Source organism: Vanrija albida (assembly GCF_041260175.1).
Source record: "Vanrija albida strain AlHP1 chromosome Unknown contig_1, whole genome shotgun sequence".
Taxonomy (NCBI): domain Eukaryota; kingdom Fungi; phylum Basidiomycota; class Tremellomycetes; order Trichosporonales; family Trichosporonaceae; genus Vanrija; species Vanrija albida.
In genome coordinates this window covers 1,080,469-1,106,099 of record NW_027191420.1, presented here as the reverse complement: position 1 = coordinate 1,106,099, position 25,631 = coordinate 1,080,469, and the positions used below count along the sequence as shown (strand labels likewise).

At 61.8% G+C, this 25,631-nt stretch overlaps 11 protein-coding genes across 11 annotated transcripts; 6 read left to right on the top strand and 5 right to left on the bottom strand.

Annotated features, from left to right (window-relative positions):
* Positions 1-125: 125 nt before the first annotated feature.
* YAK1 (dual specificity protein kinase yak1) lies at positions 126-4,256 on the top strand (the record flags this gene model as incomplete). Its single annotated transcript, XM_069349127.1, has 8 exons — positions 126-1,400; positions 1,439-1,638; positions 1,697-1,850; positions 1,904-2,163; positions 2,209-2,451; positions 2,497-2,735; positions 2,772-2,905; positions 2,952-4,256. 8 exons carry the CDS (start codon positions 126-128, stop codon positions 4,254-4,256), a joined length of 3,810 nt encoding a protein of 1,269 aa, XP_069212671.1.
* Positions 4,257-4,451: 195 nt separating this feature from the next.
* Positions 4,452-6,983, bottom strand: Q8F55_000473 (uncharacterized protein; the record flags this gene model as incomplete). Its single annotated transcript, XM_069349126.1, has 10 exons — positions 4,452-5,334; positions 5,371-5,670; positions 5,716-5,798; positions 5,838-5,967; positions 6,015-6,118; positions 6,155-6,243; positions 6,284-6,512; positions 6,549-6,642; positions 6,698-6,768; positions 6,822-6,983. The coding sequence occupies 10 exons, from the start codon at positions 6,981-6,983 to the stop codon at positions 4,452-4,454; spliced, it is 2,145 nt and encodes a 714-aa protein (XP_069212670.1).
* Positions 6,984-7,416: 433 nt separating this feature from the next.
* Positions 7,417-8,971, top strand: RRP3 (ribosomal RNA processing protein; the record flags this gene model as incomplete). The annotated part of the gene is made up of 4 exons (XM_069349125.1): positions 7,417-7,739; positions 7,793-8,179; positions 8,229-8,544; positions 8,591-8,971. 4 exons carry the CDS (start codon positions 7,417-7,419, stop codon positions 8,969-8,971), a joined length of 1,407 nt encoding a protein of 468 aa, XP_069212669.1.
* Positions 8,972-9,219: 248 nt separating this feature from the next.
* Q8F55_000471 (uncharacterized protein) lies at positions 9,220-11,267 on the top strand (the record flags this gene model as incomplete). The annotated part of the gene is made up of 6 exons (XM_069349124.1): positions 9,220-9,662; positions 9,710-10,436; positions 10,476-10,538; positions 10,580-11,084; positions 11,134-11,195; positions 11,238-11,267. 6 exons carry the CDS (start codon positions 9,220-9,222, stop codon positions 11,265-11,267), a joined length of 1,830 nt encoding a protein of 609 aa, XP_069212668.1.
* Positions 11,268-11,370: 103 nt separating this feature from the next.
* On the bottom strand, positions 11,371-14,037 carry NUP84 (Nucleoporin nup84; the record flags this gene model as incomplete). The annotated part of the gene is made up of 8 exons (XM_069349123.1): positions 11,371-11,984; positions 12,036-12,535; positions 12,579-12,698; positions 12,738-13,015; positions 13,055-13,140; positions 13,180-13,658; positions 13,706-13,801; positions 13,847-14,037. The coding sequence occupies 8 exons, from the start codon at positions 14,035-14,037 to the stop codon at positions 11,371-11,373; spliced, it is 2,364 nt and encodes a 787-aa protein (XP_069212667.1).
* Positions 14,038-14,901: 864 nt separating this feature from the next.
* Positions 14,902-16,983, top strand: Q8F55_000469 (uncharacterized protein; the record flags this gene model as incomplete). Its single annotated transcript, XM_069349122.1, has 9 exons — positions 14,902-14,977; positions 15,124-15,180; positions 15,227-15,339; positions 15,383-15,834; positions 15,879-16,205; positions 16,245-16,413; positions 16,461-16,663; positions 16,702-16,846; positions 16,894-16,983. The coding sequence occupies 9 exons, from the start codon at positions 14,902-14,904 to the stop codon at positions 16,981-16,983; spliced, it is 1,632 nt and encodes a 543-aa protein (XP_069212666.1).
* Positions 16,984-17,269: 286 nt separating this feature from the next.
* On the top strand, positions 17,270-19,276 carry Q8F55_000468 (uncharacterized protein; the record flags this gene model as incomplete). Its single annotated transcript, XM_069349121.1, has 2 exons — positions 17,270-17,476; positions 17,525-19,276. 2 exons carry the CDS (start codon positions 17,270-17,272, stop codon positions 19,274-19,276), a joined length of 1,959 nt encoding a protein of 652 aa, XP_069212665.1.
* A 116-nt stretch (positions 19,277-19,392) lies between these two features.
* Positions 19,393-20,172, bottom strand: Q8F55_000467 (uncharacterized protein; the record flags this gene model as incomplete). Its single annotated transcript, XM_069349120.1, has 1 exon — positions 19,393-20,172. One exon carries the CDS (start codon positions 20,170-20,172, stop codon positions 19,393-19,395), a length of 780 nt encoding a protein of 259 aa, XP_069212664.1.
* Positions 20,173-20,403: 231 nt separating this feature from the next.
* Q8F55_000466 (uncharacterized protein) lies at positions 20,404-21,302 on the top strand (the record flags this gene model as incomplete). The annotated part of the gene is made up of 5 exons (XM_069349119.1): positions 20,404-20,640; positions 20,680-20,848; positions 20,912-21,074; positions 21,112-21,206; positions 21,241-21,302. 5 exons carry the CDS (start codon positions 20,404-20,406, stop codon positions 21,300-21,302), a joined length of 726 nt encoding a protein of 241 aa, XP_069212663.1.
* Positions 21,303-21,389: 87 nt separating this feature from the next.
* Q8F55_000465 (uncharacterized protein) lies at positions 21,390-22,676 on the bottom strand (the record flags this gene model as incomplete). The annotated part of the gene is made up of 5 exons (XM_069349118.1): positions 21,390-21,974; positions 22,014-22,257; positions 22,323-22,416; positions 22,453-22,561; positions 22,596-22,676. 5 exons carry the CDS (start codon positions 22,674-22,676, stop codon positions 21,390-21,392), a joined length of 1,113 nt encoding a protein of 370 aa, XP_069212662.1.
* Positions 22,677-22,982: 306 nt separating this feature from the next.
* Q8F55_000464 (uncharacterized protein) lies at positions 22,983-25,378 on the bottom strand (the record flags this gene model as incomplete). The annotated part of the gene is made up of 8 exons (XM_069349117.1): positions 22,983-23,081; positions 23,135-23,254; positions 23,293-24,265; positions 24,302-24,452; positions 24,500-24,698; positions 24,735-25,075; positions 25,139-25,249; positions 25,336-25,378. 8 exons carry the CDS (start codon positions 25,376-25,378, stop codon positions 22,983-22,985), a joined length of 2,037 nt encoding a protein of 678 aa, XP_069212661.1.
* Between the last annotated feature and the right edge of the window lie 253 nt (positions 25,379-25,631).

Genomic DNA, 25,631 nt, shown 5'->3' with positions numbered 1-25,631 from the left:
AGGCGCCGAGGAGCAGCGAGGCCGACTGGCTAGCGAGCGACAGAGCGAGTGAGCGACCCGCAAGGCAGTAGCTCTCCCCTCCCCATCTCACCTCGCCTCAACTCCCCCCAACCCCCCACCCCTCCATGTCCCGCCCGTCATCATCGTACCACGCTCCGCCCCAACGTGACCCCGACGACGACTTCTCCCTCCCCCTCTTCGCATCGCAGCAGCTGCCGTCCCAGCCCCAGCTCCCCCAAGTCCTCCACCCAAGGCTCCCCGCTGCTGCCCCTCCCGCCGGCCCTCCCCCGCGCTCGCCTCTGCATATTTCCCCGCCAGCAGCCCAGTACCCACAGCAAGGCTACCTCGCCCCCTCGTCGTCGTCGCCCGCGTCGTACCTAGCAACCTCTGCCGCTCCGCCAAACGGTGCACCGCCAGCCGTCGGCCAGAGACAGACAATGCACTTTCCAGCATACGGCGCAGCGACATCGTCGTACCAGGACGAGATCATGACCTCGCCCCCCATGCCGTCGTCGGCAAGCGGTGCCCTGGGCTCGCTTGCCCGCAGCGCGTCGCTGGGTACAGCACGGAGAAAGGATCCCTTTTCGTACCCGTCTGGCGACGTCGAAAGCGGCATGGGCGGAGACTGGTCTGGCGGCTATCCGGCTGGTCCAATGTCGCATCATCTGCGCCCGACCCAACAGATGCCCCAGGCGCGCGTGAACAATCAACCCGTTGACCGCAACGCAGACGTCCCCATGTCGCCAGGATCGGGATCGCGACCGTACGGCCACCAGTCGTCGCAGTCAATGCCCCCGCCCCCCATGCCTTCGCTGGGTCGCCCACTTCCTTCGGCGTCGAGTCCAGGTGCAGTCTCGCAACAGCTTCCACCGCAACAGCACAACCAGCCTCCGTCAAACCCCTACGTCCCTCGTGGATCCGAAGGCGGCCCTCCCCCCTCCGACTCCTGGCTCGGCTACCGCCGCGCCAGCTCGCACCCTTCCCCCGACTCGGTCTCGCCTCTCGGCGCTAGTCCTCACTCGCCGGCACTCCCAGTTCCCTATGGTGACCCGTCACCCCACCTCCTCACACCTCAAGGAACGACCAACAACCTCCCCGGCTCGCCGCGCCAGCCCTACATGTCGTCGCCAGCCCGCGAAACGGCCTCTCCCCATCGCACAGCGCCGTCTGCCTTCCCATCGCACGTCCACCGCTCCCAGTCCTTTGCAGCCAGCCAGCCCGTGACGCCGTCTGCAAGGTACGACCAATCGGTGCCCCCGCCCCATAGCTCGAGTGGCGGCCAGAGCCCCTCGAACCAGGGCTTCCGCCCCGTTCACAGCTGGTCGGATCTTAGGCCTATTGTCAACGCTCATCCTCAAGGTCGCAGGGCGGACCCCAACTCGTCCGGCGCGTACTTGAGTGTAGGTCGTAGCCGTCGTGCCGCGCTGACCCATTGCAGCCGATGAAGTGTCTCACCCAGCATCTCCCGCAAACCTACACCCTCTGCAACCCGACCTTCAAGTACGAGTCGTCGGACAATCCACGCCGCGTCCTCACAAAGCCGAGCAAGCCGACGTACAATGACGGCGCCGACAACGAGGACTGGGACTACATTTTATACGTCAACGACGTTCTCGGTGGCGAGCATGGTGGCGACAGGTGAGGGCACTTCAGGGCGAGCGAGCCCCGCGCGCGCTGGGGCTGACCCCGCGTTCAGGTATCTCATTCTCGACGTGCTGGGACAGGGAACCTTTGGCCAGGTTGTCAAGTGCCAGAACATGCGCACCCATGCAATCTGCGCCGTAAAGGTCGTCAAGAACAAACCCGCCTACCTCAATCAGAGTAAGATGGAGGTTGCAATCCTCAATCTTGTAAGTGGACATGGCAGTGATGGAGTGATCGTCGGCTCATCCGCCCTTACCAGCTCAACAACGATCACGACCCTCGAGACGAACACCACATTCTGCGCATGTACGACTCGTTCACACACAAGAACCACTTGTGTCTGGTATTCGAATGCCTGTCTTCGAACCTGTACGAGCTCATCAAGCAGAACCAGTTCAAGGGTCTCAGCCTTCAGCTTGTCCGAGTCTTTACACAGCAGCTGCTCGAGTGTCTCGCCGTGCTCAAGGACGCAAGACTGATTCATTGCGACTTGAAGCCAGAGAACATTTTATTGAAGTCGTGAGTGCAGGAACCTGCTTTGGAGTTTCTTCTAATCGTCTCCAGCTTGCAATCCCCGCAGATCAAGGTCATCGACTTTGGTTCGGCATGCCACGAGCTCCAGACCGTGTACACATACATTCAGTCCCGGTTCTACCGCTCCCCAGAGGTTCTTCTCGGCCTGCCGTACTCGACGGCCATCGACATGTGGTCCCTCGGCTGTATCGTTGTCGAGCTCTTCCTGGGTCTCCCCATCTTCCCCGGAACGAGCGAGTACAACCAGGTCTCCAGAATCGTCGACATGCTTGGGTAAGTCTGGCACCACCGGCCGTTGGAGCTCAGCTCACACCTCAGCCTCCCTCCACAACACTTGCTCGAGATGGGCAAGCAGACCAACGAGTTCTTCAACTTCGTCGGAGTGGACGCCCAGGGACGCAAGCAGCACAAGCTCAAACCCATGGAGCAGTACTCCAACGAGCACCGAACCAAGGAGCAGCCAAGCAAGCAGTACTTCAAGCAGACAAAGCTTCCCGATATTGTCATGGAATACCCATACACAAAGAAGAACGCGAAGCCATCAGACGTCGACAAAGGTGCGTGTTGGATTCAAGGCATGCCTAACATATCAGAAATGGGCCAACGCCGCGCTTTCATCAACTTTGTCGAAGGTCTCCTGAACCTCGATCCTATTAAAAGGTGGTCACCGCAGCAGGCTGCGAAGCACCCATTCATCACTGGCGAAAAGTATACAGGTCCTTTCGAGGTACGTACCTTCTGGAGCCGGGTGATGGAGACTGATGCCGGTACAGCCTCCCTCCGTGCCGGCAAAGCGCACTACGACTTCCACTTCATCCACCACCGCATCAGCATCCCAGGCGTCTCCGACCACGCCGTCTGGCTCCAAGAAGTATGGCGGTTTGGTGCAAAGCCCCTCCGCAAACAGGGGCCAGCGAGTATACTCGGACGCGGCCGCGTACAACCAGCAGCTGGCGCAGCACCAGTATCAAACTGCGCAGGCACACGCGGCCCAGAACGCAGTCCGCCCTGGTCCATTCTCGCCCGGCTATGACGCTCAGCAGCAGCAACAGCAGCAGCAGCAACAGCAGCAGCAGCAGCAGTCCTACACGAAGCCTCGCGTGGTCAGCCAGCATGCGCCTCCACCACCATCATGGCACCAGCCCATGGCACCGCCCGCCCCGCAACAGACGTACCATCCACGACTGCCAAGTGGGTCTCACGCCCAAACGCTGCGGCCGAACCCCCCGCCCACCATCAACGCACCGACCATCCCGCCGCCCAACTCGTACTTCCCAGTGTCGCGGAACCGCGCCAACACCATCAACCAAATGGACACAATCCCACCGGCCCTGGCTCGTCTCACAAACTTAGGCGCGCCAGATCCCTCAGGTAACCGCAGTTCACTCACTCCTGTCCTGCATCGCGAGGACATGCTCGAGTCTTGGGAGCGAAGGCAGCAAGGCGGCGCTCACAAGCACTCCAGCTTGCACAACACGACTTATGCTCAGCTGGAGTACTTGCAAGAGCAGGCCGAATTGGTCAACATGGGACAGCAAGGATACGTCATGCCAGGGCAGTACCACGGTCACCACGGTCACCACGTCCCTTCGGCCTCGACTTCAGTCAGTCACCACCGAGGATCTCAGTCGTTCTCTGGCACACAAGCGTACCAGATGCAACCGCCAATTGGAGCGGCGCAGCAGCGCGACTATCGACCCAGAGTACCGCCCATTCAGCTGCAGGCGACGTCCGACTACGACCCACCTGGCGCTACGCCTTCGAGTTCGAGGAGCTATTTGCCTGCCTTCCCACCGCCAGTCGCGACAAACCAGCCGCCTGCGGCTTCGTTTGACGCCTTCGACACTCGGGATCCGTCTTTGGGGCTCATGTACACCCCATTGCAGCCGACACAGGCTGCGGCGGGAAGCGCGCCATACGGCTACAGTCCCGGTCACGCGGCCAGATCGAGCTTCTCGGGGCCGTACAACGCGGCTCAGCCAGGCGCAAGAAACCCCTTTGCTCCGGGACAGAGCCCCAATTCGCCGAGACGTTACGGCGGCAGTGGTAGTGGAGGTGGAAGTTATGGCGGGGCCTAGACGGTCCCCATGTTAGCACGTTGTTGATTCAAGCCGTGGCATCAAAAGAGTCAGACTGATTACATCCATTATGCATGCTACAGGTAATCATGGCACTGTGGGCATGCTGCTGCGAAGGCAAGTGTGTAGTATCGACACGAGACGGCGGCACAGGCCTACTATACAATGTGATGCGCGTGCGGACACGGGCTGGCATCAACAGCGGGCGGGGTCTCGTCCAGCAATCGGCCGCGTGCGCACCGCACTGCCGGACAGGCTACCGAGACCGTTGGGCACGACGGGGGCCGGAGCGGCGGCCACGCCGTGGTCGCTGGTGCGAACGGCATTGTGGCGCAGGACTCGCTGGTGCAGAGACGCGCCAGACTTTGACCGCGGCAGAGCAGCCTTGTGAGTCTGCGCAGCTGCCCCGCTGGCCGTGTTACCCGCGGACGCGAAAGGTTGGGCATTGATAGCTGCAAGTGGCTCCCGTTGTTCAGCAACAACCCTTTCGGTTGTGGCACCAAAGCTCGGCTGTGCGGGTGCAGCGCGGCGAAGGAAGGGCGAAGGCAGGTCCGGGTCGTCGGGTGACCACTTGGCCGGAGTTGCCTCTGGACGGAACACGAAGGTCGGCGCTGGAATGAGACTCGGTGGTGCGTCCTCGGACACTGCAGAGTCCTTCCTGCGGCGCTGGGAGAATGGCGTAGGGAAGATGGTCGAGCTCGGCGACGCTGTCGCCATCGTGACGTCTTCCAAGAAGTGACGCTCCAGTTCACCGGGCGACCCAATCGAGGTCCGGTGCTGTCTGCGGAATGGAGTACCCGGAGCAGCCGCTCTCTTGGCTGGTGTCGCCTGTGTCGAAGGAAGCTCAAGATCGTCATCGTCACGGGCACGCGAGGCCAGGTTTGTGAGGGACTTGGAGGCTAAGCGCCTGGCCAGGGAAGATGGCTTGCTTCCGGATGGTAGGCCAGCGATCTTGCTTGTCAAGCGGGCGTCAAGAGGCACTGGTGACGCGAAGGCTGAAGGGAATGGAATCTTCGAAGGCGTGTCGTCGTACGAATGATGGCGAGGGAGGCGTGATGTTGAAGGGACAGGGAGCACCCTGCTTGGGTCAGCAACAGCCACGACGAGAGCTTACTTGTCGTCCGAGGGTTGCGGGACAGCTTCGACTTGCAACGCCGCTACCGCCTCCTTATGGCTCTCCTTCTCTTCACGCAGCTTCTCCCACTGCGCTTTCAAGCTCTCAGCTGCTGTAGTGATCCGCTTGTTGTTTTCTCGTAGGATATCCTCCCGCTCAGCGACAGATTGCTCTCGCTGGACCAGAGTGGCTTCCCTCTCGGCCATTGCCTGCTCGCGCCGTTCGATGGCCGCAGCACGCTCATGAAGGCGCGCCTCATACTGCTGGATCTCCTCTTTGCGAGCTGCGAGAATCACAGTTCTGCTGTGTGAGAATTGTACTATCGAAGCGCGCAATAGGACTTACTGATTCTGGACCATGAATAACTTGCGGTGTAGCTTCATCTCATCCATCTCAAGAATATCCTTGGTTGAGGGACGGCGAACGGGCTGGACCGAGTCAGCATCATCTCAACGAGCTGCACGTACGTTCAGGTTGAGCATGGCCCGGATAACAGCCTTCAGTGATGGGGAGATGTTGGACGGCAGGGGTGGCAGCTTGCCCGACTTGACCATGCTGATGAGCTCCTGCTGAGTCTTGGCGGCGGAGAAGGGAGAACTGAGTTCCGTCAGAGCTGATCAAGGTTGACGACTGCTTCCACATACCTCAAGGCACACATTTCGAAGACCAGGCAGCCCAGACTCCAGATATCAGACTTGGTGTCGTACCGGTTCTCGGCCAGAATCTCAGGCGGCATGTAAAGCGGAGTCTGGGGGGTCAGGTGTTGTCCGCAAGTTGGACCCACTCCTACGTAGGTGCTCGTGAAGGTGCACCCGGCCATGTCCTTGCTGAGACCAAAGTCCCCAAGCTTGACAAATTCACCAGACATGAACACTGCAACGTTAGCACCGCCAGTGGTGTGGGGTATGCCTACCGTTCTCCGGCTTGAGGTCGCGATGCAACACCTGCGTCCGACTAGGGCCCGCCTCGGAAGGCGCACTGAGTCGAGACCCAGCGTACCGGGTCCGCTCATTCGGCCAGTGACAGTGATGGAGAGCCAATGTAATCTGCAAGAAGATGTTCCAGATCTTGTCCTCGTTCAAGGGCTGGTTTGTACGCTGCGCCCTTCGGATGATGGATCCAAGGTCGCCAGAAGGGCAGTACTGCGGGTCAGCGGCTCTCCGAAGCACCATCCATACCTCCATCACAATGAATATCCGCTCATTCTTTGGATCCTTGATCTTCTGCACGAGCTGCACAATGTTGCGATGCTTGAGCGACTCGAGAATGGCGCTAAACAGCCATCAGCAATGCACGTGCCTCCTCAATAAAGGAAGCATCAACTCACACTTCGGCGAGGATTTGTTTACGGTCCCTCTCCGTCATCTTGCCATAGTCGAGCTGCTTGAGGGCAAACTCCTGCACAAGATGGTGAGCCATCACTCTTGTTTGGCTGTGCACACCATGCGTACCTTGCCATCCTCGACCCTTTGGACCTTGCTGATGACGCCAAAGCTGCCCTTGCCGATGTTGCTCACGAGCTTGTACTTGTCCATCTCGGAGATGTCGGCATATCCCTGGGACGACCCAGAGGGCTGTGATGTGGCCGCTTGTCGTCGACCTGCGGCTGCCATGATGAACGGGAGATGGGGGGCCGGCCGGAGGACAGGGTTGTTTACTCTCTCCCGTGGTCGATTCGGGGGGGATATTGTTCTTTAGAGTTGGGGGGCTATGGCTCCATGAAGGTGTTCGAGGGGGAGATTCTAAGCAGTAGCGACAGTGGGTGACACAAGAGGGTGAGCAAGATGAAGATGTGGAGAGCACCTTGAGTGGTTTGATGTTGTGAAAGCAACCGGCCCGTGGTCCCAACATGGCAAACCCCTCATTGACCAGCCTCCGAGATGACGGGCGTATCAAAATCAGTCGCGCGGAGAGCAAGCATTCACTTTCCACCGAAAAATACACGTATTCGGCCCTGGAATTTCATCTTGCCACCCAAAAGTTCGAAGTCGACAACAGCTTCAACCTCCTCGACGTAAACCACTGCACATCGCACACCACAGCAACATGTCGTCGGCTTCTTCAGACAGCGAGTCGAGTCGCTCAGCCTCACCAGAGGTCAACGGCCCTGATGCCGGGGCCACTGCCGAGAAGAAGACCTTTGCCGACCTGGGCGTAACCCCCGAGCTCTGTGCCGCCTGTACCTCGCTCGGCTTCAAGAACCCCACCGACATCCAGGTCGAGTCTATCCCGCCAGCCCTCGAGGGCAGGGACATCATTGGTATTGCGCAGACAGGTAGCGGTAAGACTGCTGCCTTCACGCTCCCCATTCTCCAGAACCTGTGGGAGAACCCTCAGCCGTTCTATGCCTTGATCCTGGCTCCCACTCGGTGCGTGCGGGCTCTTGGCCGACGGGAACGAGGTGATACTGACACGACCGCAGTGAACTTGCGGACCAGATCTCCAAGCAGGTCTCGGCCCTCGGCGCTCCTATCGGTGTCCGCTCGGCAGTCATCGTCGGTGGAATGGACATGATGTCCCAGTCGATCGCGCTCTCCAAGCGCCCGCACGTCATTGTGGCGACCCCCGGTCGTCTGATGGACCACCTGGAGAACACCAAGGGCTTCTCGCTCAAGGCTCTCAAGTACCTCGTTCTTGACGAGGCTGACAGGCTGCTCGACCTTGACTTCGGCCCGATCATTGACAAGCTCCTCAAGGTCATCCCCAAGGAGCGCAACACTTTCCTCTTCTCCGCTACGCTCTCCACCAAGGTTGAGAAGCTCAAGCGTGCCAGTTTGAATAAGCCTGTGCAGGTCAAGGTTGCGGCCAAGTGAGTAGCTGTCTGAGTAGCTTTTTGCCCAGCTAACTCAACCCTTCAGGTACTCGACCGTGTCGACCCTCCAGCAGTACTACGTCTTCTTCCCCGAGGTCCAGAAAGACGCCTACCTGTTCTACCTCGTCAATGAGCTGTCGTCCTCGTCGATGATCATCTTCACTGGCACCGTCGACCGTGCACAGCGGCTCTCGATCATGCTCAACCGCCTCGGTTTCGCGGCCATCCCTCTGCACGGACAGATGAGCCAGAGCGCACGACTGGGGTCTTTGAACAAGTTCAAGAGCGGCGGAAGGAAGATTCTCGTCGCTACAGACGTTGCCAGTCGTGGTCTCGACATTCCCCTGGTGGACCTGGTCATTGTGAGTGGCATGTGGTCTGAGTTTGCAGTCGCCCTAACGCTCTCAGAACTACGACATCCCTACGAACTCGAAGGACTATGTCCACCGCGTCGGTCGTACGGCTCGTGCTGGTCGCTCGGGCAAGTCGATCACTCTCACGACCCAGTACGACGTCGTCATGCTCAAGGGCATCGAGGCCGCCATTGGCCGCCAGTTGCCGGCCTTTGACGTGGACAAGGAGGCTGTCGCCATCCTGAGCGATCGCGTGGCGGAGGCTGGTCGTGCGGCCAAGATTGAGATGCGCGAGCAGGGCAATGGCGGTTCGGGTGGCGCGCGTGGCCGCGACAAGGGGCGCCGCGGCCGTGACGACGACCGTGATCGCGACGACGACGTGGTGCAGGGTGGCATGCCCCAGAGGAAGAAGTTCAAGAAGGGCGGCCGGAGATGATTGGGCTCGGAGTAGCAAGCAAGCATAGACCAGCATTTGTATCCCACTGCCATTTGCATTTGTTTTTGTTATCAGCCGGGCGTGGATTGATGGATTGGTAGTGGAGGCAAAGGGATCGAAGCCCCCCTTGCTTTCCGCCACCACGACGACAACAGCGTCCTTTGGCACTTCACATTCCACCAACCACCCACCCCCCATCGCACTCGCCACTGTCCCTCTGACGTCTCATGTAGCGTCAGCAGACGGACATGTCGGCCTCGAACCCCTCGCACCTGCTCATCTCGCGCAACCCGCGCTCGCCCGCGCACCCGCAGCTGGCTCCCACGTCGACGACCTCGACATCAGTCGCCAGCCCGGGGCCAGGGTCCCATCTGTTCACGTTTCCGCCGTCGTCGACCTCGCCCGAGCCAGGTGCTGGGCCGAGCAGCCAGCCCTTCCACCCGCACTTCCCTCACCAGCGCTCGCAGAGCACGCCCGCGCTGTCGAGCACGCTCGACTCGCCGCTGCTGGCCGACGACGAGTCGGACGCCGGCGAGGAAGACGACGACGATATCGAGATCCACCCGACCTTCCGCCGCGACTCGGCGCTCCCCGGCCGCGTAAAGGTCGTGGTCGGGCGGCACACGTTCTGGTGTCACAAGGAGGTGCTGTGGTTCTCGAGCCCGTTCTTCAACGCTCTGCTCCAAGGAAGGTGAGGGCTTTGATCGCCGTGGATGAGCTTCGACTAACCCGCCTTAGTTGGGCAGAGACCCGCGCCGTGCCGAGCGAAGAAGCGCCTCCTCCATCGTCCCCGACAGACACAGATCTTGCGCACACAGACATTGATGGGGGGCGGCGCAGCCGCTCCGAGGACCATCCAGCTGAGCCTGAGCCGGCGGCAATCCTCGAGCCAGCACCCAAGAGCGTCGCAGGGCCGAGTAACGCTATTCTCCCCGAGCGCGAGGTCGCCGTAAGCGACAGCGGCCACAAGTCGCACAAGTCGAGCGTGTACCTCGACGCTCTGGACGACGGGCCGTCGGTGGCAGAGATCCTACGCGAGCTGCGCGAGATGCCAGACCCGAGGACGGTCACCACGCCGCTCGAGGCGCTCCTCGACCGGGATCGCCAGTCGCCGCTCACGCGACCCGGGTCGTCGCCCCTGATGCCGCTGGGATCGTCGTCGGTGCCCACGAGCCCGCTGTCGCAGCCGAGGCGGAGCACCGAGACCCCGCCGCTCAGCAGCAGCCTGCCGCGCTCGTCCGCCCTCCTCCCACCCCCGCTATCGTCCCCGCCGCTCGCACTCCAGCCGGGACATACCCTCCCCTGCCCTCCGGCCGTTACCACCGCATCGGCACGCCGACGAGGCCCGAGCAGCAGCTATCCTGAACAGTCGGCCGTCCTTGCCTGGCCCGGCTCGAAGCACCACGTCGGGCTCGACAAGGTCGACGCTGTGGTCGAGCTTCATGAGAGCCCGTCGGCTTTCCAGGTGAGCTAGGAGCTCCCTCGCTTGAAGCTCACACCGCAGGACTTTCTTTTCTGGGCATATCCCCATCTCGAGTGCAAGGTGACGTGGACCAACGTCGAGGGGGTAAGTGCGAGCGAGCGTGACAGTGGCGCTGACGTGACTAGCTTCTCGCACTCTCGTCCAAGCTCCTTGTTCCAGCGCTGCAAAAGCTGTGCGAGCACTTCCTGATGACTCACGCCTCGGGCCGGCCGATCGTCGCCCTCGCACTGGCCGAGCTGCACGGCAACGCCGAGCTATTCCGCGAGGCGAGCCGCTTCGTGCTCGACCAGGCGACGTGGGAGCCCTCCGAGCTCGAAAGCCTCTCGGAGCAGACGCAGCTCAAGCTCTCCAAGCGCCGCACGTGGTTCCTCGAGCGCCTGCTCAAGCTCGGCAGCATCGACGTCAAGAAGGAGTACACGTGCCGCCCAGACTGCCCCGACGCGTCGCGCTGCTCGGCCCAGCTCGACGAGAAGTGGAGACAGGCACACCAGGCCGTGTCCCGCTACGGGCCCCCTCAGCCTTCGGTCGCGTTCCGCTGCCTCCGTCAGCTTGAGACGTTCCCGACCAACCCCAGCTTGGTCATGCCCCACCCTCTGTGCCAGAGCGCCGCCAAGAGCTGGGTCATGACTCGTGAGTGCTGTGCTGTGCTGTGCTTGGAAATACGTCTCACACACCCCAGTCTTCGACCGCATGTTCCAGCCCAAGATGTCGTTCAGCACACTCAGCCCAGGCACTGAAAAGGTAAGCTCATAACATCGTCGAAGCCCAGCTGACACCCCGCAGTACTGGCTCTGGATCACCTTGACGCCTTGATGACTTTTGGCCCTCTTCATTGTCTGTATTTCAACGTCATAACATCACTTGTACTCTACGACCGCCCTACTGCGTACCAATGACCCCAACGATGAATACATGTCTAGTTTGCTACAGCCGCCACGATGGGGTTGCTGCTCCCACCCTCCAGCACGGCCATGCTCGCCTCGCGTACACGGTCGAGGTACGCCACAAGGCGATATGGCTTGTTGTCCTGGCCCAGGAACTCGACGTACACCTTGTGTTCCTCATCGGCCACAAGCTTGGTCATGTCGATGGCGGTCTGGAGCAGCTGGGGGAAGAGCTGCTTGTTGTCCATTAACTGAGCGTGGAGGCGCAGCACCAGGTCTGGGATGAAGATCTGGCGAATGCGCCGCAGCTCCTTCCTCCTTTGGGTCGAGTACGTCGAGCGCGACTGGACGGGGAAGTTGAGCCAGTCCGAGATGAGGAGGTCACGCGTGTCGCTGTTGACCTGCTCAATAACTGAGAAGAGCCTCTTGCGCCAGTTGAGCTGCTCGACCTTCGTGGCCGTTGCCTTGGGCGTGCGGCTTTGGACTTCCTCAATGAGGTCGTGGACAGCAAACGTGGCCAAGAGCTTGCGGTAGTCGGTGTGCTCCACGAGTTGGCCGTCGTGGTCAGCGTCCGCATCGGCGTCGAGAGCGCTGAAATCCGGCAGCGTCTTCAGGAGAGCCTGGGCCGCGTTGGCTTGGCCAAGGGCTGAAGAGAGTCAGATGAGGAGGACATGACATGACCCAACAGCTAACTCACCCAGGAAGTACCGTGCCACATCATTCGAGCGCAGGAGCGCCTCTGCCAGAGTCTCGGGCACCATCGTGAGCCACTCGATCGAACGAATAAGCTGAACGTCGCGGTCGGTCAACGAAGCGGAGAACGAGGTAATGTCCGGCTGGTCGGTAGAAAGCGAGGGGATGAACGCGAAGGCGTCCTCGAGGATGAGACGCACAGTCTCCTTGGCGATGACAGCCACATCGAGGTTGTACTGCTTGGCGCGAAGCAGGGCCTCCTGCTTCTGCTGGCGTGTGGCGTTCGGGTCCATGGATCGAAGGAAACGGGCGTAGCTCTCCTCGCCATTGCCCTCGCGCAGGCACGCGGCGTACATGGCCACTAATGTGTCATTGTCTCGCTGCTCCAGAACGCGAAGATACGCCTCAAGGATGGCGTTGGCCGCGCCTTCTGGAACAGGCTGGCTGAGGGAGCGCAGAACGAGAACGAGATGGGCGAAGAAGCGGATCAGGGGCGCAATTCCGCTGCGATTGTCAGCAGAGCCCCAGGAAGGAGGCTGATACTCACTCTGGAGGCACCGAATCCTGGATACTGCCTAGTCTGTCTGCGAAACTGACAAGAAGGTCGTTCGTCTTGCCAAGAATGACGTATCGCTGGACAGCATAGTATGGGCTCCGGGCTTTCTCGCTGTAGAGTTCAGCGCTATCCCTGTCGGAAGGCACTCACGCAATGTCCCCAGTTGGGACAGCCGCGATACGCGCAAACACCTCCTCAAGGCTATCGGTCGCAGACACTCCGTTCTCCTCGTCATCAAGGCCAATGCTGATGTCCTCTTCCTGCCAGAAGCCACCGAGCTCCTGGGCCCGTCGGTCGATGCGGTTCTCGAGACGAGCCTGGATGTAGGCCCAGAGCTGGTCCTCCCATGTTGTGCAGGCGGGGAGGAGCGTGGGCAGGTCGGAGATGAGAGCTGCGTACAGAGACCGTTCTGCTGAGGACAGAGTTGGCTGGGATGGGTCAGTCGGGTCGGAGCTGCGGCAACTTACGTTCTTGGCGATAGCCCTGCAGCTCTTCTTCCACAATGCGCGTGCCCTGTTACCCTGCAGCGCAGAAAGTGGCAAGCTATCCTTGGCTAAAGTGTCAGTAAGAGTTCCACCTTGCATCGACTTACTCAAACCACCAACCGACCACCTTCGGCCTCCGATGAGCGACGCCGCGCGCCAGGGCTCTCCGCCCTCCTCACAGACTGTGACCGCCTTGTCCAGTTCACCATGGCGGACGAAGTCCCAGAGGGCCTCCAGCAAGGGGGTCTGGTAGGTCTGGTCCTCTCCAGCCAGATCCTGGCCCTGGGGCTCGCGCAGGGTGAAGTCGGGGTCGAGGGAGACGGGAGTGGAGCCTGCTCCTAAGCGCGCAGCCTTGGCCTTGCGGACTGTGAAAGGCAGGTAGCCGTGGCGCGCCTCAATAGGTGGTGGTGAAGACAGCAGCGGTCGGCTTTGCAGGTGGTCTACCAGCGTAGCCCACAAGCTCAAATCGGAGCTCTCATTCACAATCGTCTGCGCGAGCGCCTCGGGAGTGGTGTAAGGACTGGCAACAATCTGCTCAGCAGCTGAAGGCGCCTCGAACTCGGGGTCGGCACGTTGGATGCGGTTTCTGAGCTGTTAGCTGACTCTACTAAGACGCTGATCATGTACACTTACTCATAAACCGCGCGTATCAGCGCCCATGTCCGGTGCTCAAGCAACAATGCGTCCTCCTCATCAGCTGGACCGCCGTTGTTCGCGAGCTTGCGGATGCTAGCGAGGTCAGCACGGTGCCAACGTTGGCCGGTTGCAACATACTTGTTCTCTAGGCTGTCCATGAGCGACGAGATCAAGCCGTCCGACTCGTCAAGGACGACATCATAGCGGATGGGCGAGTCGAGCTGGGAGGAGGAAGGCCCTGCCTCTGCGTATTTTTCGTGGTAAGACGCCAGGAGCTTTGCGAAGTCGGTATAGGGGGTCGAACCCAGAGCCACTGCCTCGCCTGCCATTCTGCAGAAGGGCGATTGTGAGACTGTTGTGGGTCAAGAGGTTGAGTTGATGGATGCCGTGTTGGTTTGGATGTGTCGTTTGTGCTTGTCCCAAAGAAACAATGCACCAAGCAGGCAGGGCTGAGGGAGCTTGTGGTCAACTCGGGAGCAATTATTGTAATATCACGTGACTTGAGGTTGTAATGGTTCCAGTATGATCGCCATCTCGTTATACAAAGTCGTTTTGGGTGCAGGCTGGGCGGGCGAGCGAGCCGAGCCGAGGCGGCGGCGCGTCACTGACTGCTGGCTGCACTCCACTCTGGGAGCGAGCAAGTCTGGATTACCGTGATGGGTGCATGACTGGTCCGCCCGCCAGCCTGGCCACCGACCGCACCAGCCAGGATCCGTCCGCTTGGCCACCCAAAGTCACAAGAGTCGTCGGCCTCGTCGTCTTCATCATCTCGTTCACCAAACCCGGTTTGTACATCATACACACTACACCACACATTGTGACGACTTTAACATTTCTCTCACTCTCGTCGCCCCTTCTCTCACCTTCCTCCTTCCCCTCCGACCCATTGCATGGCATTCATCCACCCACCATCAGACTCTCTCGGCCCCACATCCACCACTCCACTCTAGACTCACTCGCTCGCCACCGCCTCGTCCTCGTGCGGGGTCTCGCCCACCGTGCCGTCTCAACAAGTACCCTCCGGTACCGACCCATCTACACCAACCATCTTGAAACGCTCGAGAGGCTCACTGTCACCTGTTATCACCACCACTGGCCAGCCAAGGAGCTCAAAGCGAGCACGCGCACAAGCGTTACCATCGCCAGCCGACACGCCTTCCTCGACCTTATCACCACCAAAGCCTCACTCCACCATGTCGTCCGACGGTGAAGACGACTTCATGTACGACGACGATGACGCTTTCGACGGTGAGAGCTACATGGACCAAGGTATGTCTGGCGCGATATCCATTGCACAGAGCGCGCCATGCACTGCACGCGACCTTGGCGTCGGTCTCCACCTTGCACCGTGCTCTCTTGCTCCTCGCTCCCGTGCTTCTACGACTGAGCACATGGCTGACATGTTCCTACTTCAGATCTCGACTCAGAGTCCGAGCCCGACGTCTTTGACGCCATCAGCCCAACTGTGGAAGGTGGGTAGCCTGTCTGCCGCCAGAGCTCCATTCTCACGTCCTCCAGATGCTCCTCAGAAGAAGCCCTACGATGTCGCATACAAGGTGCGCTCTCCTAAGGAGATCCTAGACATGCAATCCAAGGAAATTCGCAAGATTCAGACACTACTAGAGGTTCCAGTGAGTGTAACCTCAGTTCGCTGTGCGGTCGCTGACTAAGAAGCCATCGACCGCCGCCATTCTGCTGCGTCACTACTCATGGAATGGGGAGAAGCTCCAAGAAGAGTTCTGGACCGACCCCGCCAAGGCTCTAGGCGAGTCAGGCCTCTCTCCCCCCGGGTCCCCGAGCACGTCGATTGCCTCTCTACCACCAGCATCGCCAGTATCCCAAGTGGCGAAGAGCCGCAACCCTTTCAAGCGAACACGCAGCTCGCAGAATGTGCCGTTCGAGTGCCCCATCTGCTGCAACGAACACCCAGCATCTGAAACTGACAAGACGACATTTAGTCTTGGGTGCGGCCACCGCTTCTGCCGAGAATGCTGGGACGAGTACATCTCGGGCAAGATCAAGGGTGAAGGCGAGAGCGCTCGGATCCAGTGCATGGAGAGCGGGTGCCACCGCGTTGTCCGCGAGGAGGCTGTCGATGAGCTTGTGCCTGCCGGGGTGTCAACTCGGTGAGTCCATGAGGGTGCTACGACCGTGGGCTAACATCTCCAAGCTACCACGAGTTACTCAACGCCGCCTACGTTTCCGACTCGCCAAATCTGCGATGGTGCCCTCACCCAGGTTGCGAGTACGCGATCGAGTGCTCACAGGCACCACCACGGATGCTCAACCAGCTTGTACCAACCGTGGTTTGCAACTGTGGCAACTCTTTGTGCTTTGGATGTGGCTACAGCGCCGACCATCGGCCAGTCCTTTGCAAGATTGTCAAGTTGTGGGAGAAGAAGTGTGCCGACGATTCCGAGACCGCCAACTGGCTCAATGCGCATACCAAGGAGTGCTCCAAGTGCCAGTCGACGATTGAGAAGAATGGAGGCTGCAAGTGAGTCTGCGATGCCGTGGGCGTATCCTAACACCGCAGCCACATGACTTGCAAGAAGTGCAAGTACGAGTTCTGCTGGGTCTGCATGGGTCCGTGGTCGGAACACGGTACCAGCTGGTACCAGTGCAACCGCTACGACGAGAAGTCTGGAGTCAACGCTCGCGACGCCCAGGCTAAGAGCCGCCAGAGTCTGGAACGATACCTGCATGTGAGTACCGGCAAAAACCTCTTCAAGCGCTGTGGCTTACTCCCCAGTACTTCAATCGCTGGGCCAACCACGAGCAGTCTGCCAAGCTCGATGCCGACTTCTACAAGTCGACGGAGAAGAAGATGGAGCAGATGCAGAACAACAGCAACGGCAGCTTGTCCTGGATCGAGGTTCAGTTCGCCAGAGATGCCGTGAGCGTAGTCATCAAGTCGCGCATCCTTCTCAAGTGGTCATACTGCATGGCGTTCTAGTGAGTGTGAAGCGGTGGACACGGACTTACCCGTACAGCCTGAAGCGCAACAACATGACGGAGCTGTTTGAAGACAACCAACGTGATCTTGAACGAGCTGTCGAGAACTTGAGTTACATCCTCGAATCGCAGATGGCCGAGCAGCCCATTGCAAAGATTCGCCAGGATGTGACGAACCAGGCGGTAAGTCTTGTTTTCCGTATGCCGGCGTCGGTGGCTGACACCTGAAGGCATATGTCCAGAAGCGTCATGACGTCCTTCTTGACGACACGCTGAAGGGCTACCTGGAGCGCCGCTGGGAGTTCAACGTGGATGTTTGATCACCGCTGGGGTCTCACTCTGACGCCGCCCAACGCATCCGCCGTAGAAGGATGAATGCAGCAGTTCATGTACATATGCGTGGTGTGTGTGTGTCCGGCCCGTTGCGTCAGCCGCATGCGGATACGGATGTGTCGTGTGCAGTCGACTGATGGAGGTGACTGTGCGTCGTCGAAACGTCAGCCCGCTTTCGGGAAGGGTGGGGCCCCGGGCCACTCTCTGGTCCTCTTAACATGACCGAGCCCCCTCGTCGCTTTGGCAACACACTCTCACTCTCAAAGCTCCACCATGCGCGACTACAGCGACGTGCTCAAGCAGGCATGTGCTCTGATGGCGGAAATACAAGAGCATGTGCGCGCCTTTGATCCGGCGGCGCTGGCGTTCGTCCCACCCGTCATCGACAACTCAACAGGCAATAACTGGCGCGGCGAGGAGACGCAGGGGATGAGGAAGTTTATCGACGTGATCGAGCACCACGCCGTGTCATTTGAAGCGGTAAGTCGAGCTGAGGGGCTGTAAAGGTGCGGCGCTGATCCCCCACAGCTCGCGGCATCAGGCGAACCCCCGCGCGAGGACCCACTGCCCATCGCCCTCGGCCTCGCCACGAGCTGGAAGCAGGTCGTGCTTGCGCGCGGGCCGATCCCCGCCGTCCGCATGCAGATCCAGGTGCCCGGGCAGGTACCTGGTCAGAACGGGACGAAGAGCAGATTAGGCTCGCGCTCGTCCTCGTCGAGCCCGGCGCCGACAGCCTCTGGCTCTCGCTCGCGCCCGCGCGAGGCGTTCGTCGACGTCGTCGCCCGCGGCGGCGCCGAGTGGATCAGAATCTACAGCAAGAAGACCAACCAGATCATGGCCGAGTTCCGCGAGCAGGACTCGTACCTCAACTCTGACGACGAGTCGGACGACGACAGCGCCAGCGCCAGCGCCGGCGACCGCACCCCGCCGCCATTGACAAACTCGATCATCCGCCTCGTCGACGACCTGCTCGCTCTCGCGGACGACGTCGAGCGCGTGCCGGGAGCGCCTGCGCCCCAGCTCACGCTACGCCTCTCACGTATCGCCGAGTTTCCCGAGGGCGGTCACCCCGACCCGCGCGTGCCGGCGACGTTCCAGGCGATCCGAGACCGCGGCGTCAACCTCGTGTTTGGCGACCTGTCCGAGGTGCCGTTCTCCGCGCTGCCGACGGGCGCGAGGCCACCGCCCAAGCTGCGCCCGTCGCGCCGGCTCAACCTCGACCCGACGGCGCTCATGGGCCTGTGCTCGGACCTGCTGCACTACCCGCTGCCGGTCGACGAAGAGGAAGCGCGCGCGCGCTTCTTCCGCCCGGCCGAGTTTGTCGGCGACGACGACCCGGCGAGCCAGAGCCAAAACTCGCGCGAGCTCGTCCGCGCCGTCATGGAGGAGTGTGAAACGCCGCTCATCGAGGTGATCCGCGACGCGCTGGCCACGCCGCACCCCGACGACCCGGACCCCGACGCGCCCATCGAGCTGTGGGCCACCAACCAGGCGGTGCAGTACCTCCGCGAGACGATCTCGAGCGAGGACGTCGTCGGCGACGGCGCCGAGCAGCGCCGCATGCGCCGGCTCACGGGGCTGGAGGAGGGCGATTTCTGGGAGGGATCAAGATACGAGGGCAAGGCCGGCGTGCTTACCGACATCAAGCTGCACATCTTTGACGACGACGCGGTGGACCCGGCCAAGGCTATCGAACGGCTGAGTCTCGGCGAAGCGCTGCCGGCGTCGACATCAACTCCGCTCTGCCGCGCGGGCATGACGTCGTTCCACAAGTCGATTGCGGCAATCTGCACGACCTTTGTGTCCGAGTACTACGCGCACGAGGCGCACGGGGCCGAGGCGGCCCCGGCGCTCCCGTCGTTTCTCAACCCGCGGCGGCTGCCCGCGCCGCGCGTCGCGCAGATCTCGACGCCGTTCACCGTCGTCAGCCTCGACTCGCTCGCGCGCGGCGCCCGCGAGGGCATGACGACGCTGAGCATGGGGCACGTCGTCTTCCGCGAGCTGTTTGGCCAGCCGCGCTGGCGCATCAAGGGCTGGGCACAGGGCAACTACGACCTCGAGGACGGCGACGGCGCGACGGCGCTGCATGCCGCGGCGTGGATCCTGCCGTACCGCTCGCTGTCGGAGGGCAAGCGGGTCAAGTTTGCAGAGGGGAACTTTGCGTACCCGACATTTGTGCAGCGCGTGCCAAGGAGCGCGGCGTACAAGGCTGCGGCGGCGGCCGAGGCCGAAGCCGCAGCGGCAGCGGCGAGGGAGTCGGGGGAGAGCAGCCCGGCGTGAGAGAGCAGCGCGTAGCATAGCAGCATTACCATCGCACCACATCCATCACACTGTCACTGTCACTGCCTGCCCATCATATCGTACATCAGCCTGCACTATAGTCGCACTACTACATGTTACAATGCCAGTGGATCTGACGTCAGCGCGGCGCAGCGGGGGGCCGACTCACCCGAATCGCTCTCGGGCTCGTTCTTAACCGCGACGTCGGTGCGCCGGCGCCGCAGCGGCGTCGGGGCGTGCGGCGTGGGGGGTCTCCTGCGTGTCGTGGACGGCGCGGAGTGGGGCGCGGAGCGGGGCGTGCGGCGGGCTTCTGGCGGGAGGGGCTCGTCGTCGTCGTCGTCGTCCTCGGAGAGCACGTCTATCCGGCGCTTGTTACGGCGCGTAAGCAGCGGCGAGGAAGCGCGCTTCGTCTTTGGCGGGGGGAGCGATGCCGGCGGGTTGGGCAGCTGCCATGAGCGCAGTCCTCGGGGCAGACTCACCGAGAGCGGCGTGGGCGGGGCCTCGACGCCAGCGGCCGCGGCCTCGGCGAGCAGCGCGCCCGCGCGGCCCACCACGTCGGCGAGGGCCTCACAGTGCCGCCTCCACGCGTCGCGCTCGCCCTCTGCGGCGCGGCGCAGCCCGACCTCGCGCGACAGGGCGGCGTCGCGCCGCTCCCCGAGCCGGCGCTTGGCCTCCTCGAGCGCCGTGAGGCGCGCCTCGGCGGCCTCGAGCGCGTCCTCGGTCGCGGCGAGGCGTGATTCCGCGGCGCGCAGCGCGCCGTTCTCCGCCTCGAGCTCGGCGATGCGCAGCTTGTGCTCGGCGTTGGATTGGAGCACGCCCTTGTTGAGGAAGGTCGAGAGCTCGAGCTCGTTGCGCAGGGCCGCGAGCTGGTCGGCGAGGGCGGCGCGCGGGGGCATGGCGCGGGGGGGGGGGGTCTGCAGCGCAGCGGCAGGAGCAGGAGCAGGTGGGAGAGCCGCTGTAGTGGTGCGCTGGTGCTGAGCGCGATGTGAGGTTCTGCACGCGGCCAACTTCACAACAAACGCGCCGGCCCGCCAGGCCCCCCGGCCGATTGCCCGTTCCGGCCCCCCACCTCACGTGAGAGATAACTCGGCGGCGTCGAAACACCTTTCACAACCAATTCATCCACCATGCCGCGCGACAGCCCGCCGCACCAGCGCCGCGAACGCGAGCGGTCACGGTCTCCGCGGCGCGAGCGGAGCGAGAGGTACGACCGGCCGCGCGCGCGCTCGCCCGCCGACCGCAAGCCCGACGTGCGGGAGCGTGAGCGGGACCGCGGCGATCGCAGCGAGCGGAAACCGTACGGCGCCGACGAGCGCGACGCCGAGCGCGCGCGCGACCGCGCGCGCTACGACGACGACGCTGAGGTGGGTACTGCTGCTTGCTCGCCGCTGACGCCGCGCCAGCCCGGCCCCCCCAAGTCCCCCCCAAAGCCAAACTTTGGCAACAGCGGCCTGCTCGCAAAGGAGTCCAACACGGTCAAGGGCGTCGCGCTCAAGTACCACGAGCCGCCCGAGGCCCGCAAGCCCGTCCAGAACTGGCGGCTGTACGTGTTCAAGGGGGACGAGCAGGTCGGTGAGTCGAGACGGACGCCAGCGACAGGCTCGGCCGCTAACCCGGCCTCCGCGGCCTCGGCAGACCTCATCCACATCTACCGCCAGTCGTGCTACCTCATCGGGCGCGACGCCGTCGTCACAGACATCCCCATCGCGCACCCGTCCTGCTCAAAGCAGCACGCTGTCATCCAGTTCCGCCAGACGACTGAGCGCAACGAGTTTGGCGACGAGAAGACCGAGATTAGGTACGCTCCCCGTGCCCGCACCGCTGACTGACCCCAGGCCGTACGTCCTCGACCTCGAGTCGACAAACGGCACGTACGTCAACGACGGCGAGATACCCAAGACGCGCTACTACGAGCTGCGCAACAAGGACGGTGGGTCCCGCCACAAAGCCACGCTGACCCCCAGTGCTCAAGTTTGGCACGTCGACGCGCGAGTACGTGCTGCTGCACGAGGAGTCGAAGAAGTGATACCAGTCGCCATGTTAGTCATCTGCAGCATCTGGTACAAGTGACTGCTTCATCTGCGTCCTACAGGCACACCACGGCGACGACCCCTCACCACTGACCACAGCACTGCCCCTCCGCCACCGGCGTCGCAAGCGCCGCCTTGCCCTCGTCGATGAGGCGGTTGAGCGCAACGCTCATGTCGGCGACGTCGACGAGCGAGGCAGTCGACGCCGACGCAAGCGACGGCGTCTCGACCTTGCGCTCCGGCGTGCCGACGTGCGTGCGGACACTGTCGTTGCCGTCGTGCGCCGTGTCGTGCGCGGCCTCGGCCGGACTCGCCTCGGCGCTCCCCTCGGCGCTCCCCTCGGCGCTCGCCTCCTCGGTCTCGGGCGCCGCAAGGTGGCCGTGGGGGCCGCAGTGCCCATGCGAGTGGCCGTGGGAGCAGCCGCTGTGGCCCGAGTAATCCGTCTCGCCGTCGTCGTCCCCGTCTTCGCAGCTCTCGCTGTCCGCGTCGTACACGGCAAGCGGGCCGATGACCGGGTGGTTGGAGATATCGCAGTGGTCGGGGAAGCATGGGCACACATGCCACTGGTGCGTTGGCGGAACCACCCAGTTCGGCCCCACGAACTCGTCGTCGGCGTCAAGTGCAGCCTGGAGGTCGCCAATGTCGGCCGTGTGGGCACTGCGGATGCGCTGTGTGGGTCAGGACCTGCCCCGTCGCCACCTACCCACCTGAAGGAACCAAGCATCGAGGTCGTTGACGGTGCGCATGAACTCGAGGTACTCTTCGCCACCGAGGCGCTTCTTGAACGGCAGTGCCATCTGCTGGTGACGCGCGACCACCATGCGGTTGCGCTTGTCGACGGCGCGGTGGTCGGCCGGGGGGATGAGCCACTCGCACGGGCAGGGGATGAGCAGGTGGAGGATGGTCGCGAGGAGGTCACAGGTGCGGTTGTGGAGCACGCAGTGGACGCAACTGGGGATGATCAGTGTTGGGGTGACGGGCGGCGGGCGGCGTCTCACTGATCGTCATTGACTCACCGAGTAAGCGGGAAACACAGGCGCTCGTCCCAGTCGGCAAGGAGCGTCGGAACGATGCACGCCACGCCGGCCAGTGTGCTCTCCTTGCAGCCGTCTGGGGTCAGCAACGTGAGGAAGACACGTTACTCACTCGTGACGATGGCGGGGCGGACCTCGTCGGTGCCGAGGTAGATGGCGAGCTCGAGGCAGTCGCGGTCGTCGCCGATGAGGGCGCGGGTGATGACGGGGCGGAGGGCCATCTGGGGGGTTAGGCGACACGCAGCTGGCACCTACGGCCACAGTGGGCTCGACAATGTCGACCCTCTTGAAGAACGGCGCGGTGGGGGGGAAGTGGGCGTGGGCGTGGCTTGCCATTGCGCTGCGAGCCTTGGTCTACCTGTCGCAGGCAGATGTGGAGAGGGAAGAGAGTGAGTGGAGAGTAAAGAGTGGAAGATGAGGTGTGAGTTGTAGAACAACGAGGTAATAAAGGCGCGAGAAAGAAGGTGCAAACATGCAAAGCCAGGAAGGGCGCGCGCCGCGCCGCGCCCGCCAAACGACGCGACGATCATCATTCGAGACCGCCACGACACCTTTGCAGTTCACCTCTTCTCCCTCCCCTCCCCTCACCACAGCCCAGATACTGCTGATGCATACATGAATACACATTCCCCGAGCACACGACTACGACTTGTTTGGATGCAGCGGCTGAATCGCAATAGGTTTTCCGGCCGTGTCGCTCGCTGACATCGTGTTGAACAGCACAAACACGACTAGCACATGCTGCGGCATGTTAGCAACGCCCCCAGCACAGACTCCACAGGCTCCATACGTACCAACGCAATCGAGTAGAAGATAAACAAGCTGCGCGACCGCCTGTTGCCGATGATGGCCCGTGTCAATGAGAACGTGGCGCGCTCCAGAGGGTTGAGGGCGTGGATCGCACGCTGAGCCTCCTGTCACTGTCAGCGCTGCCACCCCGTAGTCTACCCACCCGGCCCTTGAACGCCTCGAAAGGATTGAGACTCTCGTCGTACTTGTCCTTGTACTTGCCAATCTCGTCTTCTCGTGACCTCATCACCCCGTTGAGAATACCGGCCGACGAGCCAGGTGTGCTGGTCCCTGGGAGACCAGAACCGCTGGCAGCCCCGGAGCCGTCGCGGTAGCTCTGCATGTACCGGACCTTCTCGTACAGTTTGAGGTTGTCGGCCTGGAGCGCCTTAATCTCGGTGCGAAGATCAGAGATCGTCTCAAACTGGCGGCGCAGCTCCTCTTCCAACTCGGCGTTGCGCTGGCGGAAGCGGTCACGCTGCGAGGTGACAATAGGGAGAATAGACGGGTCTCCGCCCGGTGCTGGCGAGCCCACACGGTCGCCCTTGCCGCCGATATCCAATCCAGCCAGGCCGGCACCGCTGCGCTCCGTCTTGTCGCCGTCGCCCTTGTTCAAGCTCGCGAGGTCATTCTCTAGTCTTTCGTTGAGGGAACGGATGCGGGTAAGCTCCAGCTGGAGGCTCTGAACGCTCTCATCCGACTTGGAGTTGTGCGATGACAGCTCCTCGTGTGCCACGCGAAGCTTTGTTAGGTCCTCTAGCAATCGGCGGTTCTTGGAGACCAAGAGGTTCTCGAGCGAGCGGCCAAGCTGCTTGTTGGCGACCTCGGCGTTCGGGTTGGGCATCTTGAGGTCCTCGTCGTCGTTGTCGTTGTCCAGGTCGGTGCCAGAGAACTCGACATACTTCATGATCTCCAGCTCACGCTTGATCTCGTCGTAGTCCGAGTACTGCTTGACCTTGGTGCGGAGGTTCTCAATCTCGGCAACCTGCTGAGCAGACTCGCGGGCGGCCTCGTCGAGACGCCTCTTCTCGCCGCGCTCAACCTCGGCTTTGGCCTCCTTTGACTGATCGAGGGCGCGGAGGAGGCGCGATGCCTCAGCCTCGAGCTCGGCAATGTGGTTTTCCTGCGCCTTGACCCTGCATTGTTAGTTGATGGCACAACCGTCAACTCACTTCTCAGCCTGCTGGGACCCGCTCCGGACCGTCTCGATCTCGGAGCGCAGGAGCTCATTACGGCGCTCGACAGTGGCGACGCGCTCGTTCGCGCGGTTCAGGTCGGCAACAACGAGGTCGAGCTCTGCGAGCTTGGCAGCAACGTCCTGTTCTGAAACGTTGTCAGTGATACGCAAGGCGGTAACCAATGGCGCCCACCTTGGCGCTGGCTCGCGTCCATAAGCTTGGCCTGCGTGCTCTCGTTCGAGGTCGACAGATCGCGGAGCTGATCCTTGAGTGTCTGAGCCTGGCGCTGCAGGTCCTTCTCCCTCTCCTCGTAGTTGCGCATCCGCTCGTCATACTCGGCATTGAGCTCGTTCTCCTTCTGAGTAACACGCTCCTGGATGAGGTCGTCCATCTGCACTGTTAGCCTCTAGCCCACTTGCAAGCTCACCTTTGCCTCGAGCTGCTCGGCACGCGCCTCAGCCTTCTTGCGCTTGTCGTCGGCGGTCGACCCCTCGGCGGCCTGCTTCTTGAGCTCAGCATTCTCTTCGCGCAGGCGCGAGAGCTCGGCTTCGAGCATTCGCGCCTCGGCCACCTTGACGGTTTGGTCGACAGCGGCATCAAGGAGCGGGTACGGGTCTGGCGCGTCGGCAAGAAGCTTGTACACGTTCAGAAACGACGTCTCGGACGTCTTGGAGCGGCGGGTGAGGCTGTCAATTTCGCCCTGGTAGGCCTTGAGCAGGACCTTGATGGCGTTGAACTTGTCGTTGCTGTCTGGCAGCTTCTTGAACTCTGCGCGCAGTCAGGTTAGACCGTGTGAGAGCATTCCGACGGCACACAGCTGCCGGCACACACCTCGAGTCTGTTCAGCCAGCTTCTTTCGGCCAACCATGTTCTCCTTCTGGTTGTCCACGACCTCGAGGGCCGTTTTGTCGAGCGACTTTTGCAGCTCTGAGAGGTTGATCTCTGCGACGGTTGTCAGTGGCTGCGTCATGGGCTTGTGGGGTATAGCCGGGTGGGCGACGGGATGAGATGCGGGCTGGGAGGCTGACCTTTCCATGTCGACAGAGCTGCCGAAAAGTTGGCTTCCGCCATGATGAGGGTTGCCTTGTACGGCTGGGGGGTAGATTGCGTGGAGTACGAGTTGAAGTGATAGGAAACGAGAGAAGAAGGAGTCGATGTGGTGGTGTGAAGGTGGATGTGGGTTAATGGAGAGACGTGTCAGTGTGCGGTGGTGTGGGATGGCATGTCTTGGTTGTATTAAATGCCAGGGATCCGATTGTAATGCCGAGATTAGGGCCCACTATAGAGTTTTGGCCACCTTGCCCCAGCCAAGCCGCCCGCCGCC